The sequence below is a fragment of the Poecile atricapillus genome, chromosome 6, assembly GCF_030490865.1.
Source record: "Poecile atricapillus isolate bPoeAtr1 chromosome 6, bPoeAtr1.hap1, whole genome shotgun sequence".
NCBI lineage: Eukaryota > Metazoa > Chordata > Aves > Passeriformes > Paridae > Poecile > Poecile atricapillus.
Window position 1 is genome coordinate 15797102 of NC_081254.1, and position 18771 is coordinate 15815872.

General features: G+C 37.5%; 1 protein-coding gene across 16 annotated transcripts in view; it reads left to right on the forward strand.

The window, feature by feature from the left end:
• The window catches only part of KCNMA1 (potassium calcium-activated channel subfamily M alpha 1), a 439294-nt gene that overhangs the window by 396486 nt on the left and 24037 nt on the right, over positions 1–18771 (forward strand). For all 16 annotated transcript variants that reach the window (XM_058840858.1, XM_058840857.1, XM_058840866.1 and 13 more), the window contains 2 exons: positions 14449–14562; positions 17732–17862. In XM_058840858.1, the coding sequence (XP_058696841.1) occupies positions 14449–14562; positions 17732–17862 (245 nt within the window). The remainder of the gene's footprint in view (positions 1–14448; positions 14563–17731; positions 17863–18771) is intronic.

An 18771-nucleotide genomic window follows, 5' to 3' on the forward strand; every position in this document is an offset into this window, starting at 1 on the left:
TTTTTACCTAACTGAATTTTGAAGTGTTTTTTGTAGATTGGTTTCATTAGCACTTTTCATAACAAAGGCTGACCATCTTAAGTAATGAAGTTAATAACTGAAAAATGAGATAAGGGCCAGACATGTCCTATATTGTTATCTACTCACAAAAAAATAGTCCAATTTTTGAAGATCAGGTCACTGTGATAAATAACTCAGTATTACCTTTTTGCAACATGCACATAATTTCTTATCCTGCTGAACTAGATGGATCAGCTGATAGCTGTTATTTATTTTATGGTAGCACACTGGAGCTCTAGATGGAATTAAGAGCTTGTTGTCATAGTCCTGATATATACAAGAATAAAATATGGCCTTTGCCCTGGCAAGTTTACAATCTGATGCCTTGCTTGTTCCAAAACTTATGTGCTCAATGTTATACAGGTTAATAAATCTCTCTGACTTCAATGAAACTGTCCACCTGTGTAAAGTTAGATTATGTGCAGGTCTTTGCAATATTTGGACTTAAATAAACTGGGTGGGAGAGAGGCTTTACACTTAACTTTTTTCCTGTGCTCTGGAAACCAGCTCTGCTAGGACCTAGCTAGGCTTCCAGTCTTCACATGAAACCCTTGGCAGGAAGGATCCTGTGCAGCATCTTTCACAGTTTTGGTACCTTTCCTTTCAGCTGGACACCAATGTTGCCTGCTGGAATTACACACACAAAGTAGTTTCCCACCTCTCTCTAAGTTTTCCTGGAAAGAGAGAAAAACTATTAAAGCAAATTTTTTTTCAATTCTTATGTTATAAAACACTAAAATGTTTGGATGAATGGCTGGAGAGACACATTCCTTTGACACAGTTTGACTGTATTTGAGAAATGCTGTAAGGTCCTAGCCCAAATACCTTTAAGTTCTCACAATTGCTTCTTCCTATTTTGCTTTAAGTTATGTTCTGCTTCAGCCAGAGAAAAATAAAACAGGACGAAGGAGGTAGATAATACAGTACATCAAATATGTGATCTCACACTTAAAGTATATTTAAGCATCCCAAAACTATTATAAATTTATGGTAACTCAATTTTATTTTTATTTGCTGTTCAACATCTCGAAAGCAAACCCCCTATTATGAAGGTGTACTATTTTGTGCATTTCTGATGCTGAGGAATAAAAAAACGCACTCTTTTTATGAGCATTAATTATACACCAGGCAAGGAAGCAATTGCCTCTATGTTATGAAATATTAAATCAAAATGCTTCCTGTTCCCAGATGTCCCAGAGATAAATACAGCAGTATTTTGAAGCCCCACTTGGAGCTGTTTTCCCTGCAAATTTATAGTTTTGTCTCCATTTTCAGAAAACCCTGTTTTATGTGAAGTATAGCACTCTTGGTAGTTTTTAAGGAGCAAACTCCTCTGGAGTTGCCTATGTAGGCAACAACTCTTATGTAGATTGCACACAAGGGATCTGAAGTTGAAAGGCTCCTTTAAGATGACAAATGGGTTGAAAGTGTTATTGTCTTTGATTGCATGCCTTACATCATCTGTATGTAGGAATAAGAGAGCTATACTTTATCTTTAGCCATTTTATAAATATTTAAGTCCTTAGAGTTGCCTAAAGATATTAAAGCATATTTTACAGTAGTTGGAATATAAATATTATATATAGCACAAGATACCAAAGTAGTTTAATGAATTCATAATTTTCTGTTCACTTTTATTGGAATGTGTTTTATGTTCCAAAACTTCCATTTAAAGAATAAGAGACCATTCTGCTCCCTGACAAGATGTGAGCTGATAGTGAATGTTATCAAGGTTCCCTTAAATAGGGATATGAGGCTGCAATTAGCAAGACGAAAGGGAACATGAGTATTGGAATGTACTGCACCAATCTCTGTGTTTTAGCTTCAAAACAAAAACTATTTTTAAGAAACCATATGTCAGTCTTTAGGAAACTGTTAAGGTGTTTTGCACCTCCCTCTGTGTATTTTCTTAAAGTTCTTAATTGCTTAAAAAGATGTATATCTAGATACAATTATACTAAAGAAAAATTTTTAAGTTAGAAGTTAATTTTCAAAAATAACCAACCATAAAAATCTTAGAACATTAAATGTGTAAAAGGTGTGTCTTTCATGGCTTTGAATTCAAAGGTATGTTGAGGTTATAATTCTTTATCTTTCAATTTCCCATCAAATATAAAAATTTCTTTTTAATATTTCACAGTTTAACTATTTCCCAGTAGGAGTCCATGCTGTGTAATGCTTGCTAATTACCCACAACAAAAGTAGACACACAATGCTGGTAAATTACCTGACCCTTTGCATTTTAATGAGACAACAAGGATTTCATGAAGTGATGTTGTTTCAGTGGTTAATGGTGTCAGCAATGTTGTAATTGTAGGCTGAGGCACATTAGCTTCACAACCACATGTAGGAAGGGTTTCTCTCAACAGGCCCTTTGGAGAATAGAGCAGGGTATTATCATTAAGCCTATGTCATTTGCATGCTGCTAATCACTTACTTTATTATCTTGTGTATCCATTGTCTTTCTTTAATTGCTCTTTAAATGAAAATTAAAAATAGTTCCAGTGCCCATGATACTTGTGATAGCATCTTGATTATGAAGATAACTTCAAGAAAATGGAACATATAGATAATATATTGCAGGAATACAAGATAGTTTGAAAGTAATGTACCACAGCAGGCAGCCTCATGAGCATAATTCTGGTGTCTTTCTTTGCTTCACTATGTATTGTTTGCTTAATAAATGGTTATTTATATTCATAAAGGTGGTAGGGTTTTTCCAGAGATCAATGTCACTGGTTTTGCTTTACTGTGGAAGATACAAAGCATCAGTATCTAGCAGACTTTACCAGTCTAATAGCATTGCAGGAGAAAGTAGATTTTTGTTCTTCCCTGTTAAATCCTGTGATCTCCAAAGCAGAAAAGCAGAATCTATCACCTGCTAGTGATTTGCAGAACTTTGAAAGAGCTTTAGACAGAATTTATAAAATTCTTGGCATTCTCTTTTCAAGACAGACCTGTTGATTTAGGTTTGACATGATTAAATATGAGGCAGCCCAGACTTTCCATAATAGGCATTTTCTAAAAGCTTGTTAGCTTCTGGTTATCAAGAACCTGCTAGTTCTTTCAGCATCTGCAGGATGGGATATTCAGGCTGACTTGAGGCACAGCCTTTGTTTGAGAATCAATACTGCTGAGCTCCTAATAATGTATTTTTGCAGCTTTTCAACATCTGAACAAAACAGAGCTGAAAAAGTAAATTATTAATTTTGTAAATGGTATGGGAGGGATTTTTTTTGAAGAAAGTTCTGAACTAGTTCTTGTAATTTATTTCTGTTCAACACACCCAAATAAGTTTATGGCTAATGGAAATTTTTGTAGTGGCTTATTTAGAGACAAGATTAAGATCTTATAAAATATCTGTAATGTCATAGCAATATATGTAAGCTTTCTTTAAAAATTTGAAGTAGATCCTGTGGAAGTGTAATGGCAATTCCACCTTTCATGTTGATTTGAAGTTTGGTTGCCTGCTTAAATTTTCTATTCAACTTAAATTGTCAAATACTCTAAATACTAATTTAGGAGCATGATTACTGGTTGGTAGTGAGAGGGCAAGTATCCCTACAGTGTTAATAGCATAAATATTTTCTGTAAGTTTGACAGAGTTTTTTCTTAAATGCATAGTCAGGTTTTTAGTGTGATTGGATGGCCATGTGGGGTTTCTTCTTTCTAAGTTCCTGCCAGTCTGCTTGTTCTGTGACTTAGTAATGCATCTCCAAGTGAGGGCAAAGACAGGCAGACATTTTTAAAACAACTCCTCCAAAAAGAAAGAGACTGAAATCAGGCAGTGTAGCATGGGGCCTGAGAAAACATTGATTCTTCTTTGTTTCAGGACAGATTAATAGGGCTAACAACCCTATAGTTGCATTCTTAAGCCACTAGCCACAAGTGTGAGTTTGCTCAAAAATAGTTTATGCTGTAAAGAAAATTAAATGCAGAACAGGTGCTTGGCCATTTTTTTTTAACATATTCAGGGGTGTATTTTAGAAACTGTATATATCTCTTGTAAATCCTCAATAATTTGCAAATTGTTTCTATTCTAACTTTTAATTAAATCTCCAGTTCTTTAGTGGCAATGTAAAATCATCTGTCTCGACATATCTTCCATTTTTAGTGAAAGATGTAGACTGAATTATACAGTCAGTGTTCTAAAAGTTTGGACTGTGTCTAGATATTTTTTTTATGGCAACTTGCTCACTGTGTCACATGTAAATTGGCCTTTACAATTTACCTGGAGATTTATATTTTAGATTGGCCCAAAATCACCACTTATAAAACTGCCTCACTAGCAACAAAAGTCCACACTGCAACCTGAATATTTATTCTTGGAATTATATCAAATAATAATAATAAACAGACTAAAGATCCTCAGAAATATCCAAAATGCCTAAGTGAAAGGAAAGTTATTTCCACTGTTATTGATGTTAATGAAATTAAAGCAAGGAAGAGAACATTTTATTTTTTATCAACCCATTTAACTCTCTACTAACCAATAATGGATAGGAAAACTAATGTGTTAAGTGTTTGTAGAGATTAAAGTAGTATTTAGATGCATGGATGATAATAAGTGGTCAATTCTGAAAACCAAAAAACCACAACATAACAAACCAAACCCCAGAAAAAACTGCTGGAAGTTTTCAGGTTGTCTGTAGTGTGACTGGAGACTGTAGTATACATTTTATGATTGCCATTTAATTTTCACTACTTAAAGAATACCACATTACATTTTATTGTTACCACTGTCTTTACCAGCTTGTTTCCTAGTGTAATGGGTTTCGGATCCCATATAAATAAAATAAATAAGAACCTGGTGTAGAGACACTTCTGCTGATACTTTAAATATAAAAAGACATTTGAGCTGTCTATTTCCTTATAGATTTTAGAAAAAACTCTGATAAAATAATGAGTCATTCTGTCATGATAAAGAATTCATATTCTTTTTAAGATTAATGTTTGTAAGAGGAGAAAGACAGTGAGCCAAAACAGTGCAGAGCTAGCAATGGAATTTTCATCTTAAGAGCAGACTTCACCTCACTGGTTTTCTGAATACCTTTCCTTTTTTCTTGATATATTTGAGTGAATTACCTCTTTATTTACACTGCTGACTGTATGCTTTGGATGTGGCCATCAGAGGCATAAGTTGCTCTCTGAATTCCTGATTGTGACTGAAGCAGGGGTTCCCACACTTCACAGCCTGGGTGAACCCGGTGATACAGTGGTAGCACTGCTGATCTTCAGCCAGTTTTGTTGACACAACCTTAGGTGTTACCAGCAGCTAATATATTGCTACTGGTACATCATTCAAGAATACTCAATTAGAGAACTGCTTCAGATTCCTCCTGATTTCACCTCTGTGCCGTTTGCATTTGGGGTTTTTAAATGGTGGGAAAAAAAAAAAAAAAGGAGTAGAAAGAAATGGCTGTGGGATTTTTTGTGCTTTCCAAGGGAAAGTTGGTTGAGTTATGTTATATAGACTGGTATAATTAAAATCAACCTGATACTCAGTTTCACACATGATATGCACAAAGTTGTCTTTAACAGATATGCTACTCTGAAGTCATGTGCTACCAAAGGCAGTATTGAAATGACAAAGAGCGTGACTGTGATTTTTTTTTCCCTCTTTATGATGTTCAGTTTGGAGTCCTGATAAAAAGTTTTGGCTTGCAGAAAACCTTTGTAGTGGCATGCTGAAAGCTTGAGTGCCAGAATTAAATTCCATGTTAAAGCTTCTTTTAAAGAAAATATATTCACACAGGTACACAGGATCCATGTTCCTTCACTTATAAGCATTTAATAAAGCCCTGAAATTTTTTGAAATACTTTTTTTTTTTTTAGCTACCTGCCTACTGGCACTTGACTATGTGCATAAGACAACCCCTCTACTAAAAGCTTCTCTAGGATTTGGTGAAATCTGGCAGGACAGGACGTGCACAATGTGCTCTCCAGTCAGCAGGCTTTGAGGGGTTGCATTTTACAATACACAGCAATATAGGAGAGAATACTTTTGTATACTTGCAAATAGATTAGACTGCAGGAAATGTGCAGGAGGGCTATGAAGCATACCTGCCAGATGAATTAGAGGTGGTCTTGATCTGAATCCAACCTGTTTCAAAGCTCAGCTCTTGGAATTTAGTTCAGATTTCTTTGATAAAATGGGGCTTTAGCCTTCACAGTTCAATCTTCAATCCCCAAAACAGCCTTGAATGTGGGATTTTAGTTTTGACCCAGCCTGTAGAGAAATTAATGACATTTTACCATGGGTTTCCAGCTCAGTTCCAGCTTGAGTAATTTGCAAGTCTGCTGGCACTACTTAGCCCACACAGACCATGAAGTTGACTGTAAGTAAGTCCAAGTTGATGGAAAAACAATATTGCTAGAACAGAGTGACAGATGTTGATTATCATAAAATGTCTGTTTAAGCATTTTGTATGTATCCATTTCCTCACTGCAAACACCTGAATTTTTTGTAGAAGTTATAAAGTAATTGTACTTAAAGATGTAGACTCGTCTGCTAAAGAAATTGTCAGAATACATATTCCAAAAAATGACTGCTGTCGTTATTACTGTTGCTGCTCAGGGGAGCTATTCAGATGCCTCATTTATTGGAGCTTAATAGATTAAAAGTCTAAATTGAGTCTCATGATATAAACCTAATCAAATTCTAATCTACATAATTTTCCCATAAGCAGCAATGGGAAATTTGTTTAATTTATGTTTCAGTAGTTGCCAATCAGATGTTGGACATAACTGTTACTTTTATTTTTCAAGTATTTTTATTGATTACTTGCTATGATATCTGGCTTTGCTCTTCTTTTTACACTAAGGAAAAATTTACTTTTTTTGATACAATGACATAATGTAGAGTCTCATCTATCATGCTGATATATCATTTTTAGTGGTGAGTTTTCCATTTTGTTTCTAGTTATTGAATACCTGTCTCTCTAAACTAGGTAATGTAGTTTAATTTATTTGATCATTTTTATTCAGCATATTTATTTTTGCCTGAAGTCTAAATATGCAGGGCTGATTAATGATTAAACTGAGAGGAGTTTGGTATTGTTATATACTAAATAATTTTAGCTGCAAACCTGTGCTAAACTTAGATGCTACCAACTTTGAGCCCCAGAAGCACATATGTAGAAAACTATTAAATGGTAAATGAAGAGTAGGAACAATTAAAAAATAAAGTTTGTAAAAATCTAAAAAAGAGAAATGTAATTTTGTTTACTGTATAAAGAGGGTTTCCATTCAGTCAGACTTGAGGGAAGTGCTATGGCTAGTAACTATATATTATCTTACTTAAACTGAGAAAAAAAGCAAGAAGTGAACATTAAGGCTGTGCTCTGCAAAGTGTTAGTAAAGAAATGCCCATTTGTTTTGGTAGTTTTGGGTTGTGTAAGCTTGTGGTGAACATTAGCAGAGTTATGGTTTGTATAATTACCACATAAGATTTTGTGAAGGGAAAAAAAATCCTACAAAGCCAACAATGAAAAAAAATAGGCAGTTTCAGGTGGACTTCATTTTTTGGGGTGTGTATGATAGTGAAACTGAAAATGGCACTTAAACTGGGAAAAGATTTATATAAGTACCTTTGAACAAACCCCTCTAAGTTATACATGATTCTGCCCTAGGCTTAAATATTACGCTTCTCTAATATTTTATGCTGCTCACAATTGAAATGGAATCAATGTGGTGTGATTCAATGCTAGACCTCAAGATGATGAAACACCAGTCCTTCTCTTGATCTTTGTTTTTACAGCTTAATCCTACCTTGTTAGAGCAGCCCAAGAACCAGCAGACCTATAAATCATTTACACTTTCAGCACATGGGGCCACTAACTCATCCAGGAATGGATCTCACACTTAGGGGAGCGGAAACTAGCATTGATCCCACTGCCCTGTGCTTCCAGCAGAGCTTTGACTAGGGCATTTTCACTGTAGGGCTCTCTAATTCAGCAGAAAGTGAGGGAAGGGATGTTAGAGAAGAATACTTTCTTGTCAGGAAGGTGGCAGCTAGTTCTCTGTGACATTTTCTCTCATGGTTCAAAGCACAAGGTGTTGTTCCAGTCCCAAGGCATTGGAGGGTTGCTAAAGTTGAGAAAGATGTCCTTCTTCAGCCTCCACTCTCTGTAGATTTACCTTGGCCTATGTTTGGGCCTGGAGCATCTCTGAAGATGCTCTCTCTGTCCGAGAGAGCTGGGAGCTTACGTAGTCACATCTGGTCTCTCACATTCCTCACCTTTTCCAGACCTTTAGCGATAATCTCCAAGAGCTTATTAGATCTTCAGCAAAAATTTCAGTAAAAGTCAGAACTGAAGCCAGAATTTAGGATTTCCAGGTTCTCAGGCCAAACTACAACTCTGTCTCAGACCCCATGGGACACTGAAGCTAGAATTGTTTCTAAATTGAATGGCTGTAACAGATTCCCATGAATGTCAGCAGCTCTTTAGCTGCATGACTGCTGCTGAACTTTCCAGGTATACCCAAGGGCTGTACTTGGGAGAATAACAGGTATAGTCTATCATTCAATTGAATTCACAGGAATATTAATGACATTGTCAGCAAACAGTAGCAAAGGGATACAACTGTGAGGTCCTTTTTGAGAAATTTTTTTTTTTTTTGGCTGGCTCTGCTTAATGAAAATATTTGTCCCAAATTTCTGCATGATAACTTGTCAGGAGCATGTTTGGCACTTCACCACTTATGTGTTATTCATATATGCTCAAAATATTATTGTTGTCTCAGATTCCTTAGGTGGACCAGAGGTAGCTGAATGTATGTATGCTTTTTAAATTATATTGGAGGACTTTAGTGCATATATCATCCTGTGAATTCCATTACATCTTTCCCTAAAATAGCATGATTTAAAGGACACTATCATTTTACAAGGTGCTTTAATAACAAGGCCATAACCTTTAAGTCTGGCAAGCAGATTTTCAGTTTGGGATAGTGTCTTCTACCTGCACAGGGTTCCAGTTTAGTAAAACATGTATCTTTGATAAGGAAGGGGGGCAGAGAAAAAGGGGAAGAGAATCATAAAGGTTCCATTATGATCCTCAAGAAAAGAAGATGTCTTTTAAATGTAGCATAAAAATTCATTTTTGAGAATATGCCCATCTGGGTCTTGGTGGAGTCAGTGGAACAGAAGCAGGGCACATCCACAAGACAAATTTCCTGCTACATTAAAACCCCAGTGAACCTTTATTGGTCCCCTCAGCAAACTTTAAGAACGCATTTACTGCTATGAAGAGCAAGCTTGCCTGTATTTTGTGAGACTTTACTCAGTCAAGTGACCTGCAAAGAAACAAAAGTTAGTGGTTATGGCCAGCACAAACAGCAGATCACTTGGCAGTCAGGGCAGTCGCTAACACAGAGCAAAATTGGTGGTGCTTGGTGGAAAGAAGGCATGTTTAGCCATGCCAGCGTTCCTTAATTTTGAACTTCATCACAGTGCCACTGTGGATCTCAGAATGTTACTGCTGAGACACAGCTGGTGCCTCCCTGGGAGGAACACAGGTCAGCCTGGCTCGAGAGGCACAGAGCTCAAGAGCCCAGTGCTGCTCATCCCTACACAGGCAGTATTTTGTGAGGGACAGGGAGGTTTTATACCCACTTGGCCATGCTGAGCTCAGAGCAGGGGAGCACCTGCATCCCCTGGTAAAAAGAGCTTGCCTCCTGTTAGGGAGAAAGCTTCCCCTGTGTTCTTTTTTCACAAAGGTGAGAACATCTTTAAGACTTTGATTTTTGCTTCTGATGCAATTGATTGTTATTTACCTGTGAGCAGTAGTATCTTAGAGGGAGCCAGGCCTCACTGATTTGGAGCATGTCAGGAGCCCAAAACCTCTGTTCCTCTCAGAGCCATGATATTCTTAATCCACTGCTTGGCAGCATCTTGTTTCAGAGACAGGCAGGGGTGGACTACCTCCTATTGAAGCTTCCTTGGTTTGATAAGGGGGACCTGACTGCTCTCTCCAGCTACCTGGCAGGAGGTTGTAGTGAGCTGAGAGTTGGTCTCTTCTCCCTGGTAACAAGTGAAAGGACAGAAGGAAATGGCCTCAAGATGTGCCAAGGGATGTTTAGATTGGATATTAGGGAAAATTTCTTCACTATAAGGGTTGTCAAGCACGGGAACAAGCTGCCCAGGGAAGTGTTGGAGTCACCATCCCTGCAGGTATTTAGGAGACATTTTGATGTGACACTCAGTGACATGGTTTAATGGTGGACTTGGTGTAGTGCTGGTTTAGTGGTTGGACTTGATGATTTTTAAAGTCACTTCAAACCTAAATGATTCTATAACTGTTATGTTGTAGTGGTTATCACTATAGCCAATGGTGGTGGGTTGACTGTGACTGACAACTGAGTCCCACCCTGAGAAAAAAACTCATGGTCTGAGGTAAAGCCAGTTTAATAAGTGAGGAAAATAAAAACAAGCCACAAAAAAGCAAAATTGAAATGATACAAAGTCAACCACTTACCCAGTACAACAATTTAGTACCGGATGCAATGACTGCCAGAACTGATATGATTTTGCTGTGCCTCCAAATTGTTGGCAAAGAGAATTCCCGTCTCCAGAAGTTCCCCCACTGTCACTGCATTTCCTTCTACAAGCACTGTGCTCAGACTAGCACAGATGTGAATTTTACTGTAAGCTTGATCCTGTTAAGCAATTGTAGCCAGAGCTCCCTAAGTTGTTTGTAGAACAAGGAGATACCGTGTTTCTAAGATCATAACTATCAACCCTGTTTTACCATTTTTATGAGCATTAATGGAACAAGGTTTGGGGACTGAAGGAGAAAATGGAATATGAAAAGGAAAATGAAAAGAGGCTGTGAGGAAAGCATGTCATTTCTAAATGAATGCTCTGCACAGAAGAATTGAATCTTTTCACAGCTGAAAATGGATCTTAAATCTGATGCCTTTAGCTTGTTTCAGCTTCTGTAATGAAATAGAGTTTTCCTAATACCCTGTGACCTGAATTTCTCCCTGCTTTATGGGTGCCATTCCTTGACGTACAAACCTGTATTTTCTCAAGTCAGCATTTGATGATGGATGTCAAAATACAGGTCATGTATTATGCATATAGCATTACCGATTTAAGGTGTTTACTTGTCAAGTTGAAGAAATTTAAAAATGTCACATTCACTGAATCTGCACAGCTGTCACTTGTAGTTTTTCATGCCTTTAAATGAAAGTTCTGATAAAGCAGGTTCGTTTCTTGCACTTTTTTTTTCTTTTTTTTTCTTTTCTCTTCTGGAGGAAAAAAATAGCCTGTGTATGGAAATTAGTTTGTGATTTGGGAGCAGGAATGTGTCTTGAAGGTGTTCAATGATTTGTGACTCAAAACATAAGCACACAAAATCCCCAAATGCTCTGGTTTTCCTTTTCCTGAAAATACTCTAAGATTTTTATATTTCTTATAAGCAAATTTCTAAAATGTAGAGTTAAGTATGAGCAGGGAAATTAAATTATCAGATACTTCTCACATCTTTCAAGACAGTAGGATGAAAAATATTAAGGCATGAGTGTATTTTTCATTCAAGGAGAAAACACAATCCCTTTAACATGCTTCCTGCATTTCAGACTGAATGTACTATGTATGCAGTGTGCAATTACAGAGCTTCTGGCAATCTGTGTCTAACAAAAATGCCACATTTACTTCAATCTTCTGACACCATCCCAGGAAGACAAATATTGTAAGGGTTAGAGAGGTGGCTACAAATGGCCTTGGATTGAGAGTGTGCGTGTCTCTGTGTATGTGCACGTTACAGTGAAGGGGAGGCAGGAAGAGCTTGCACATTTAGATGAGTTACACTAACTTCAATTTTCTTTTAACTGGTAAGGAAATACTGCTGTGCTCCTGCTATCTGAAGGGCTTGATTCACTAGAAGGTGGTTTAGGAAGTGCATCCTGAGATGGGGAGAAAGGCTTCAGGAAAAAAGAGAGAAGCAGAGCCTCTAGGGATAATCCCAGCAGTACAATCCCTAGAGTGCATGAGACCAATATTAGTTTAATTTATGTTTAGATAAGTGAGCATGAAAAGTCTTGCTGTTGCCATTTTGACTAGTAATTCATCAGGGGACCCAACTGGGCCTGCCACCTTAACTGCTCAAGGAATCTGCAGCTAGATGAGCTTTTTCTAATGTGACACAGGCCGTATCTTGCATCTCCTAAAAGAATGCCTTCCATAACTGAATACAAGAATTAAAACACTGGATCCTGCTGCAGAAGGAGGTATCACAGTAATACCCACCTGTCCTCAGATAGCATTTCCTCCCCTGGGAGTCCCACTTCAATTTTTCTGCTGTTATGTGAGTGTCAGTGTTACCTGTGACTTAGGAGGTTGTGACTGAAGGACCTCTGTCAGACTCACTTGGTAAGCCTGAGGAATCTCAGGCTCTGCCATGAAGATGTAAACATTCAAAGAGCCAAAACAGCTCTCAGTCATAGTGCCAGATGCAAGAAAACATCTGCAAACTGAAACTGGCTGGGGCTGCAACTCACTGTCACCAAGCTGGTCTTCTTGAGTTCAGCACAACAGGTGGTAATACATGACTGACTGTTAACATTTCCGATTGTCTCTAAAAAACAGGCTTTCTGAAGATTTTCTATCCACCGGTAATATCAATAGAGCTGCTTTACTGACTTGGGTTTCTCTATGACAATGTTTTTGTCTTGCATGCCTGTTGAAGAAACCATATCCATTTCTTTTCTCCTGAGGAATTTCTTTGCAGACTTTTCACTCCCTTTTTAAACTGTCCTGTCTGTACAATCACCACATTGCATCTAGTTTTCTTATGATAGTCAGAATGAAATTCATACCAGTACCTTCTGCAGAGCTAAAAAAGTCTCTTCCCAGTGATTCTAGTTTTATTACCTGTACATTCTCTATGTGGTACAGACAAAACATAGGGATAGATGAATGGAAAGAGAAAATTAAATCAAGTATCTCAGATCTAGTGGTCCTTGTAGTTTAGGGGCAGTTTAAGAGTGATGTAATTATCATCAGAAGAGAACTGTAAGTTCTTAAGAAAATATAAAACCGATATGACATGCTAACAATTTAGTTTAGAGATTACCTGGTTTGTAAATTGGTACCCAAATTGAAGAAAGGTAAGGTAGATAATATAGTATCGTCTTCCTCTGAATTCAGTAACAGGTGAATGTATCAATGAATTTAATGGAGTGAAACAATTTCCACACTGCAAGAAGATAGTGAATCTAAGTAATGAATTAATTTGGCTGTGATTAGTTGAGAATAAGTGTATACAGAATCCAAAACTAGTGACAAAGGGCCAAAAGTCTGTCCCTGGATGTCAGGTGTGAAGTCAAAGGACTTAGGAATAATATAGGGGAAAAAAAACCCCAAAAAACAACAACAAAAAAAAACAAACCAAAAAACAAAACAAACAAAAAACAAACAAAAAAAGGAACGTCTTTTTTAAAAAAGTATGGTTTAAAATAATCTTGGCTCAATTTTATTCCTAGCAGAGAAATATTTCTCTAAAAATTCTGCCTTTATATTGGTCTATATGAAACCATAAAGTCACTTTCACTTCACTTTCACCATCACTTCTGCAATGACATTAAATGAGCATTCCCATGTTTACTATAGCTTTACTGGACAAGGGGGATGGAATGCATTAGTCTCAGTGGTGAATTTCCAGTCCTGCTATTACATGGGTTTTTGTATAACTACCTATTTTTCAGTACTTACAATCAAACTCCAAAAGATTTTGCCTGGATATTTTTTGTTTAAAGAAAAAAAAATAGATTAAGAAATGCTCAATGCCAAGAGCTCCATTTCAAACTGTAGAAGATCTGGCTGAAAACTGTCTTTTTAAAAGGTGAATGTTGCTGGTCTCCAGATTTTGTTTTTTCTTTGATGCCTTCCCACATGTTTCTTCTCCCATCTTTGTTTCCTTCAAATTGTCACTTTTTCCAGTTTTTTTCAAGAAATCCTCTCACATACCATGTGAAAACCTGTGTCTTCTTCCTTTCATCCTATCTTTTTGTCTTTTAGAATGGACCCTTCCATCCCACTATTCTTACAATTGTAATCCTTATAGAAATGCATATCATAAATGGTACACATGAAAATTGAAAAAAACCCCACCCTGTGGATGGTAGTGCTCTTAGAAAATAGATAATTTTAAATCTTGATTTCTGATCAAACCTAAAACTGGCTAACAGAAGCAGTTTGTTCCTCATGGTTGTACTGCCATTTACAAACTGTACTCTCTAAGATCTTAATTGCTGTTTAAGGAAAGGTGCTTGCTTAGGGATCTTTTTTTTTTTTTCATTTGGTGTAGTTTGCCCTCTGTAAACTTTCTCCATTTTGCTCTCTTCTTTTTTTTTTTGTTTTGTTTTGTTTTTTTGTTTTCATTTTAGGCTTTACACCCCCTGGGATGGATAGGACATCTCCAGACAACAGTCCAGTGCATGGCCTCTTACGTCAACCCTCCATTACAACAGGAGCCAACATCCCTATCATAACAGAGCTAGGTAAGAAAAACTAACATTTATCCTTCCATGTACATTCCCATGTCTTTTTCCCACTTTCCTTGTTATGCAGGTACAGAAAAATTACCCATACTCTATCTTACACTGCTATGTTTTCTCTTTTGATAACTGTGTTGAATTATTCTTTCTAAACAAAGTTTAGTAACAGTTAGTTCACTTTGTTTGAATAACTGAAATGTATTTCTGTCCTTTGGGTTTTCTCCATTTTCCTAAATAAATATTCTATCAGAAAAGACTCTTTTTGCATAGTGTAACAAACAAGCAGGGGTCTTTAGGCTAAGGTTAGAAAAGGAAAAAGGCCAGAGTAAGTATAAGCAGATATTTCCTGTGCATTTAATCAATTCTAAGAGGCCATTTGTTTATTTCTTCATGGTCCAAAACTGTTTAATCATGTGTAACCAAACTCTGTATAATAGTATGAGATATTTCACTCCTGAGAATACAATGATGGTAGGTAACTAGACTCTGATTTCCACTCTAGCTGTGGGTATTTATGTTGTCAAGCGGTGTGATGTGAAGTGCAGAAGCTGTTCTGTTTTTTTCATGGCAAATACAAACTTGATTTGTGGTCCTTTGTCCTTCTGTTTTCTTTTTCAGTTTTATTTTTTAGAGCCTTACCTGTCTTTTTCCCTTACTTTATTCTCTTTCTGTACTTTCTTTTCCTCCTAAATACTTTACTTACTAGCTAAGCCTGGCAAACTTCTGCCTTTGGTTTCAATCAGTCAGGAAAAAAACAGTGGAACCCACATTCTAATGATAACTGAACTGGGTAAGAAGTGCCTTTTTCCTTCACATCACTGTCTTATTTTCTGTTGTTGTTCTTACTGTCATCAGCTTTTCCTTTATTTATCTGGCTGTATCAGAGGGGCTACCCTCATGGCACTGCTTTGAATGTGTTTTATTTGTGGTTCTGGTTGAAATTGACTGTCTTGTTCTGGTCTTTCTTAATGATTTTTTTTCACGCAGCATCAGTAAATCTTTGATCACACTCGTCTGACCTGCCGGCTGTTTTCATAGCACCTCCTCACCAATTCATTTTTTTTGGCCTGAGTCCCCACCTCCCTGGCCCTCGCTCTCCTACACCAATTTTTCTCTCCTTTTCTCTCTTCTTTCTCTTTCTTTTTTGTTACTTCAGCCTGTTGTCAATTTGGTGGACATGCCTTAGCAGCTTTTCTCAGGAAGTCCAAGAAGTAAAAGATACCAGAAAAAACCCCAAGCATCATACTTTCCCTCAAGCTACTTTTTTGTTTATTTTGTAGAGTAGGCTTTTTCTCAGAAGCTCAGGGTTTGAAGCTGTAGAGAAGCAGCCAAGCTCCGGCGTGGTTCCCTCTCAACACAGAGTGCTCTCACCAGCCTTTGGAGCAGCGTCTGATGAGCTTTTCCTATGGCACAGCACCCCCCGTTTGAACCCATCCCTCCTGGCCCACAAATCCCAGTGTGCTAACTTGCATCAGGGGAATAAAGCTACTGAGGATAAACACACACCTGCAGAATTCACAGTAGATTTGTAGTACCCCAGGAGCTGACCCCACGCGTGGCTAGCACGGTCAGCTGTTAGTGCGCCATACAAAAGTGGAAAAAGAATGCTGCTGTCAATAGTGCCTACTCTCAGCTAGCAAATTAAACTGAAGCACAAGCTTTTCAAAAAGTACATTTTGAAATGATACAGCAGGCTTTCAAATACTGTATTGCTCAAGAATCCGGAGAATAAATTGATAGGTATTTTACTAAAGAAAGAAGTATTGTGGATATTGGTGTTTTCTTGGATGAAATTCTTCTGATTTTCAGGGCAGAACATTTCTCTTATTGCAGTACTAAGGTGTTATGTTTTAACAGTTACATCAGGGAGTGCAAGGCAAGAATTTTAAATTCTATCCTAATCTCATTTAGACAGCTATCATGAGGCTTTATCTGTAGTAATTTGTGTTTTGTAAGCTAAACATAGCAAGCGCAGTATATAGAGAGTTAGGAAAAAGAGTGGATATAAAAGAAAACTATATGGGAAGGATGGAAGCTGCATGAGAAGGAACATTAGAAAAGCAGGCAGAATTTCTGATTTAAAAGACCAGAGCTGAAATCTGACCAAGTTAACAGCAGTTCTCATGTTATTTTCAAAGTTTGCTGGGTTGGCTCCGGAGATGTGTTCACATGGGGAATAGGGATGTAGTCAGTGTGTGCAGTTTCAAATGCTCAAAAAGTTTTTCATTTCCCTTTCTTGCATGGGAACTGAAATTAATTTGTCATTTAGTAAGTTGAAGGGTATTTCAATGGCATAGCTAAGCAGTATGTGCTTTCATGCCTGAGGGAGGCTAATATGGAAATGAAATATTTCATGAAATATGATCCACTTGATACACTGATCTCAAGGAAACAACTATTTTTGGTTGGAATGAGTTGGAAGCAGAGAGCTTAACTGTGACAATGAAATGCCAGAGAAAGTCAAAATGACAAATACTACTTTATTTGGGCTTTTTTCTAGAACAGCCTGATGTAGATTCTTTTTCACACTGGCTAATGTAGAATTTGTGGCTGAGAAGGTGAAGTTATAGAGACAAATATTTGAGCAAAAGGCAGTGCTGCAAGAGAATCACTGCTCATTCATTCAGATAGATGCATGTTAAAGGGACAGTTTATCCTCTTTTGAGCCGTAAGTGCATTAACACCACTCCAGTAAGAATCACAGCAGCACATCTAACAGATGCCTGTGGGCTATATCAGTTTTATTGACAGCCTTTATTTTACAACAGGGTTCTAACTTTGTATCTTGTGGTAACATTTCACTGTACATGCATACAGCCTCAGCCACCGTACCCCACCAATACAGCAGGATTGTATCCATATCCAGGAGCATAATGTATCTCATTTTGAGCGCAGGCAACGGGTGTCACAAAGCCACTTCACAGGAAAGGGATAGGAACCTGTCAAGAACAAGAGTGTCACCTCTTACGAGCAAGATAACGAGCAGCAGATTTTTAAATGCACATTTTCACATCCATCTTGATTTCATTTTCAGTGACGTCAAAGACACAACTCTGTGTTTCCAGACATATGCCGTTTCTTTTTCTTTGACTGTGTGATGTGTAAGGTCACATGCCAGTGACCCAGAAACACCTTCTGATTTTACTCTCAATATTTGTATTGTTATTTTCAGTAAATGATTCAAATGTTCAGTTCTTGGACCAAGATGATGATGATGATCCCGACACAGAACTGTATCTCACGCAGCCTTTTGCATGTGGAACCGCATTTGCTGTCAGCGTGCTGGACTCTCTCATGAGCGCAGTAAGAAAACAAAATCTTTTTCATTCCCTTCTATCAGACTTGTTGTGGAAATGTGTGAAAGTTTAGAATCTTTTCCACAGGTAGGCAGAAGATGCTTTTTTCTTTGATGTCAAGAGAATTTCAGAACCTAAGTTAGGTTATTTTCTTAGTTGGACACAGAGACCATACCTGAGATATCTAGGACTTCTCTAGGAGTCCACAATTTTATAAGGAAACAGTCTCATGTCAGGTTTTAAGGATAATGTCTCTTCCTCCTAAAATCCACATTCATTGTGTCAGTCCCTGTGCTCACCATTCTTGTCAGACAGCATAAACTGTGTTTTGAGCTTTTAATTTCCTGTAGCTATGAGCAATGCTCTGAGTGCTGGGGGACACTGATAGAACTCCACGAAAGCCACTGTACACATATCATGAACTCTAGTTGTGGGAAGAGAGGTTATCCTCTCTTTTTTTATGACTTTTCTTGTGAATCAAAACTTCAGTGCATGCCAGAAACTACAGATGGTGGCCTTTGGTTTTGTCTACACTGGGGCTTTTGTTTTGTAGCCATAGCATAGTTCTGGAGGAAACACCTCAGTTGTGCTCCTTTTCATCCTGCAAATTTTGGCTAAGTTTTCAGACTAGTCTTGCTCTGTGTGAGCTACACTTCTTTCAGAGGGACCTTAAACTCTGCTAGATATAGCAAGGACACAGTCTTTTTGAAATCTGAGAGGGGGCTTTCTGAGCTCTCTGTGGAATAAAGTTCCATAGAGCTGGAAATGATCTGTTGTAAACCCCAAGTAACACTACATATGAGCAGATGGGTTTCTCTGAAGGAGCCAGCTCTGACCTTCACCTGAATTCAGAATGAAACTTTTTGCCTTTAAGAAGAATTCATAGTGATCTTTATTATTAATTATTGTATTTGTA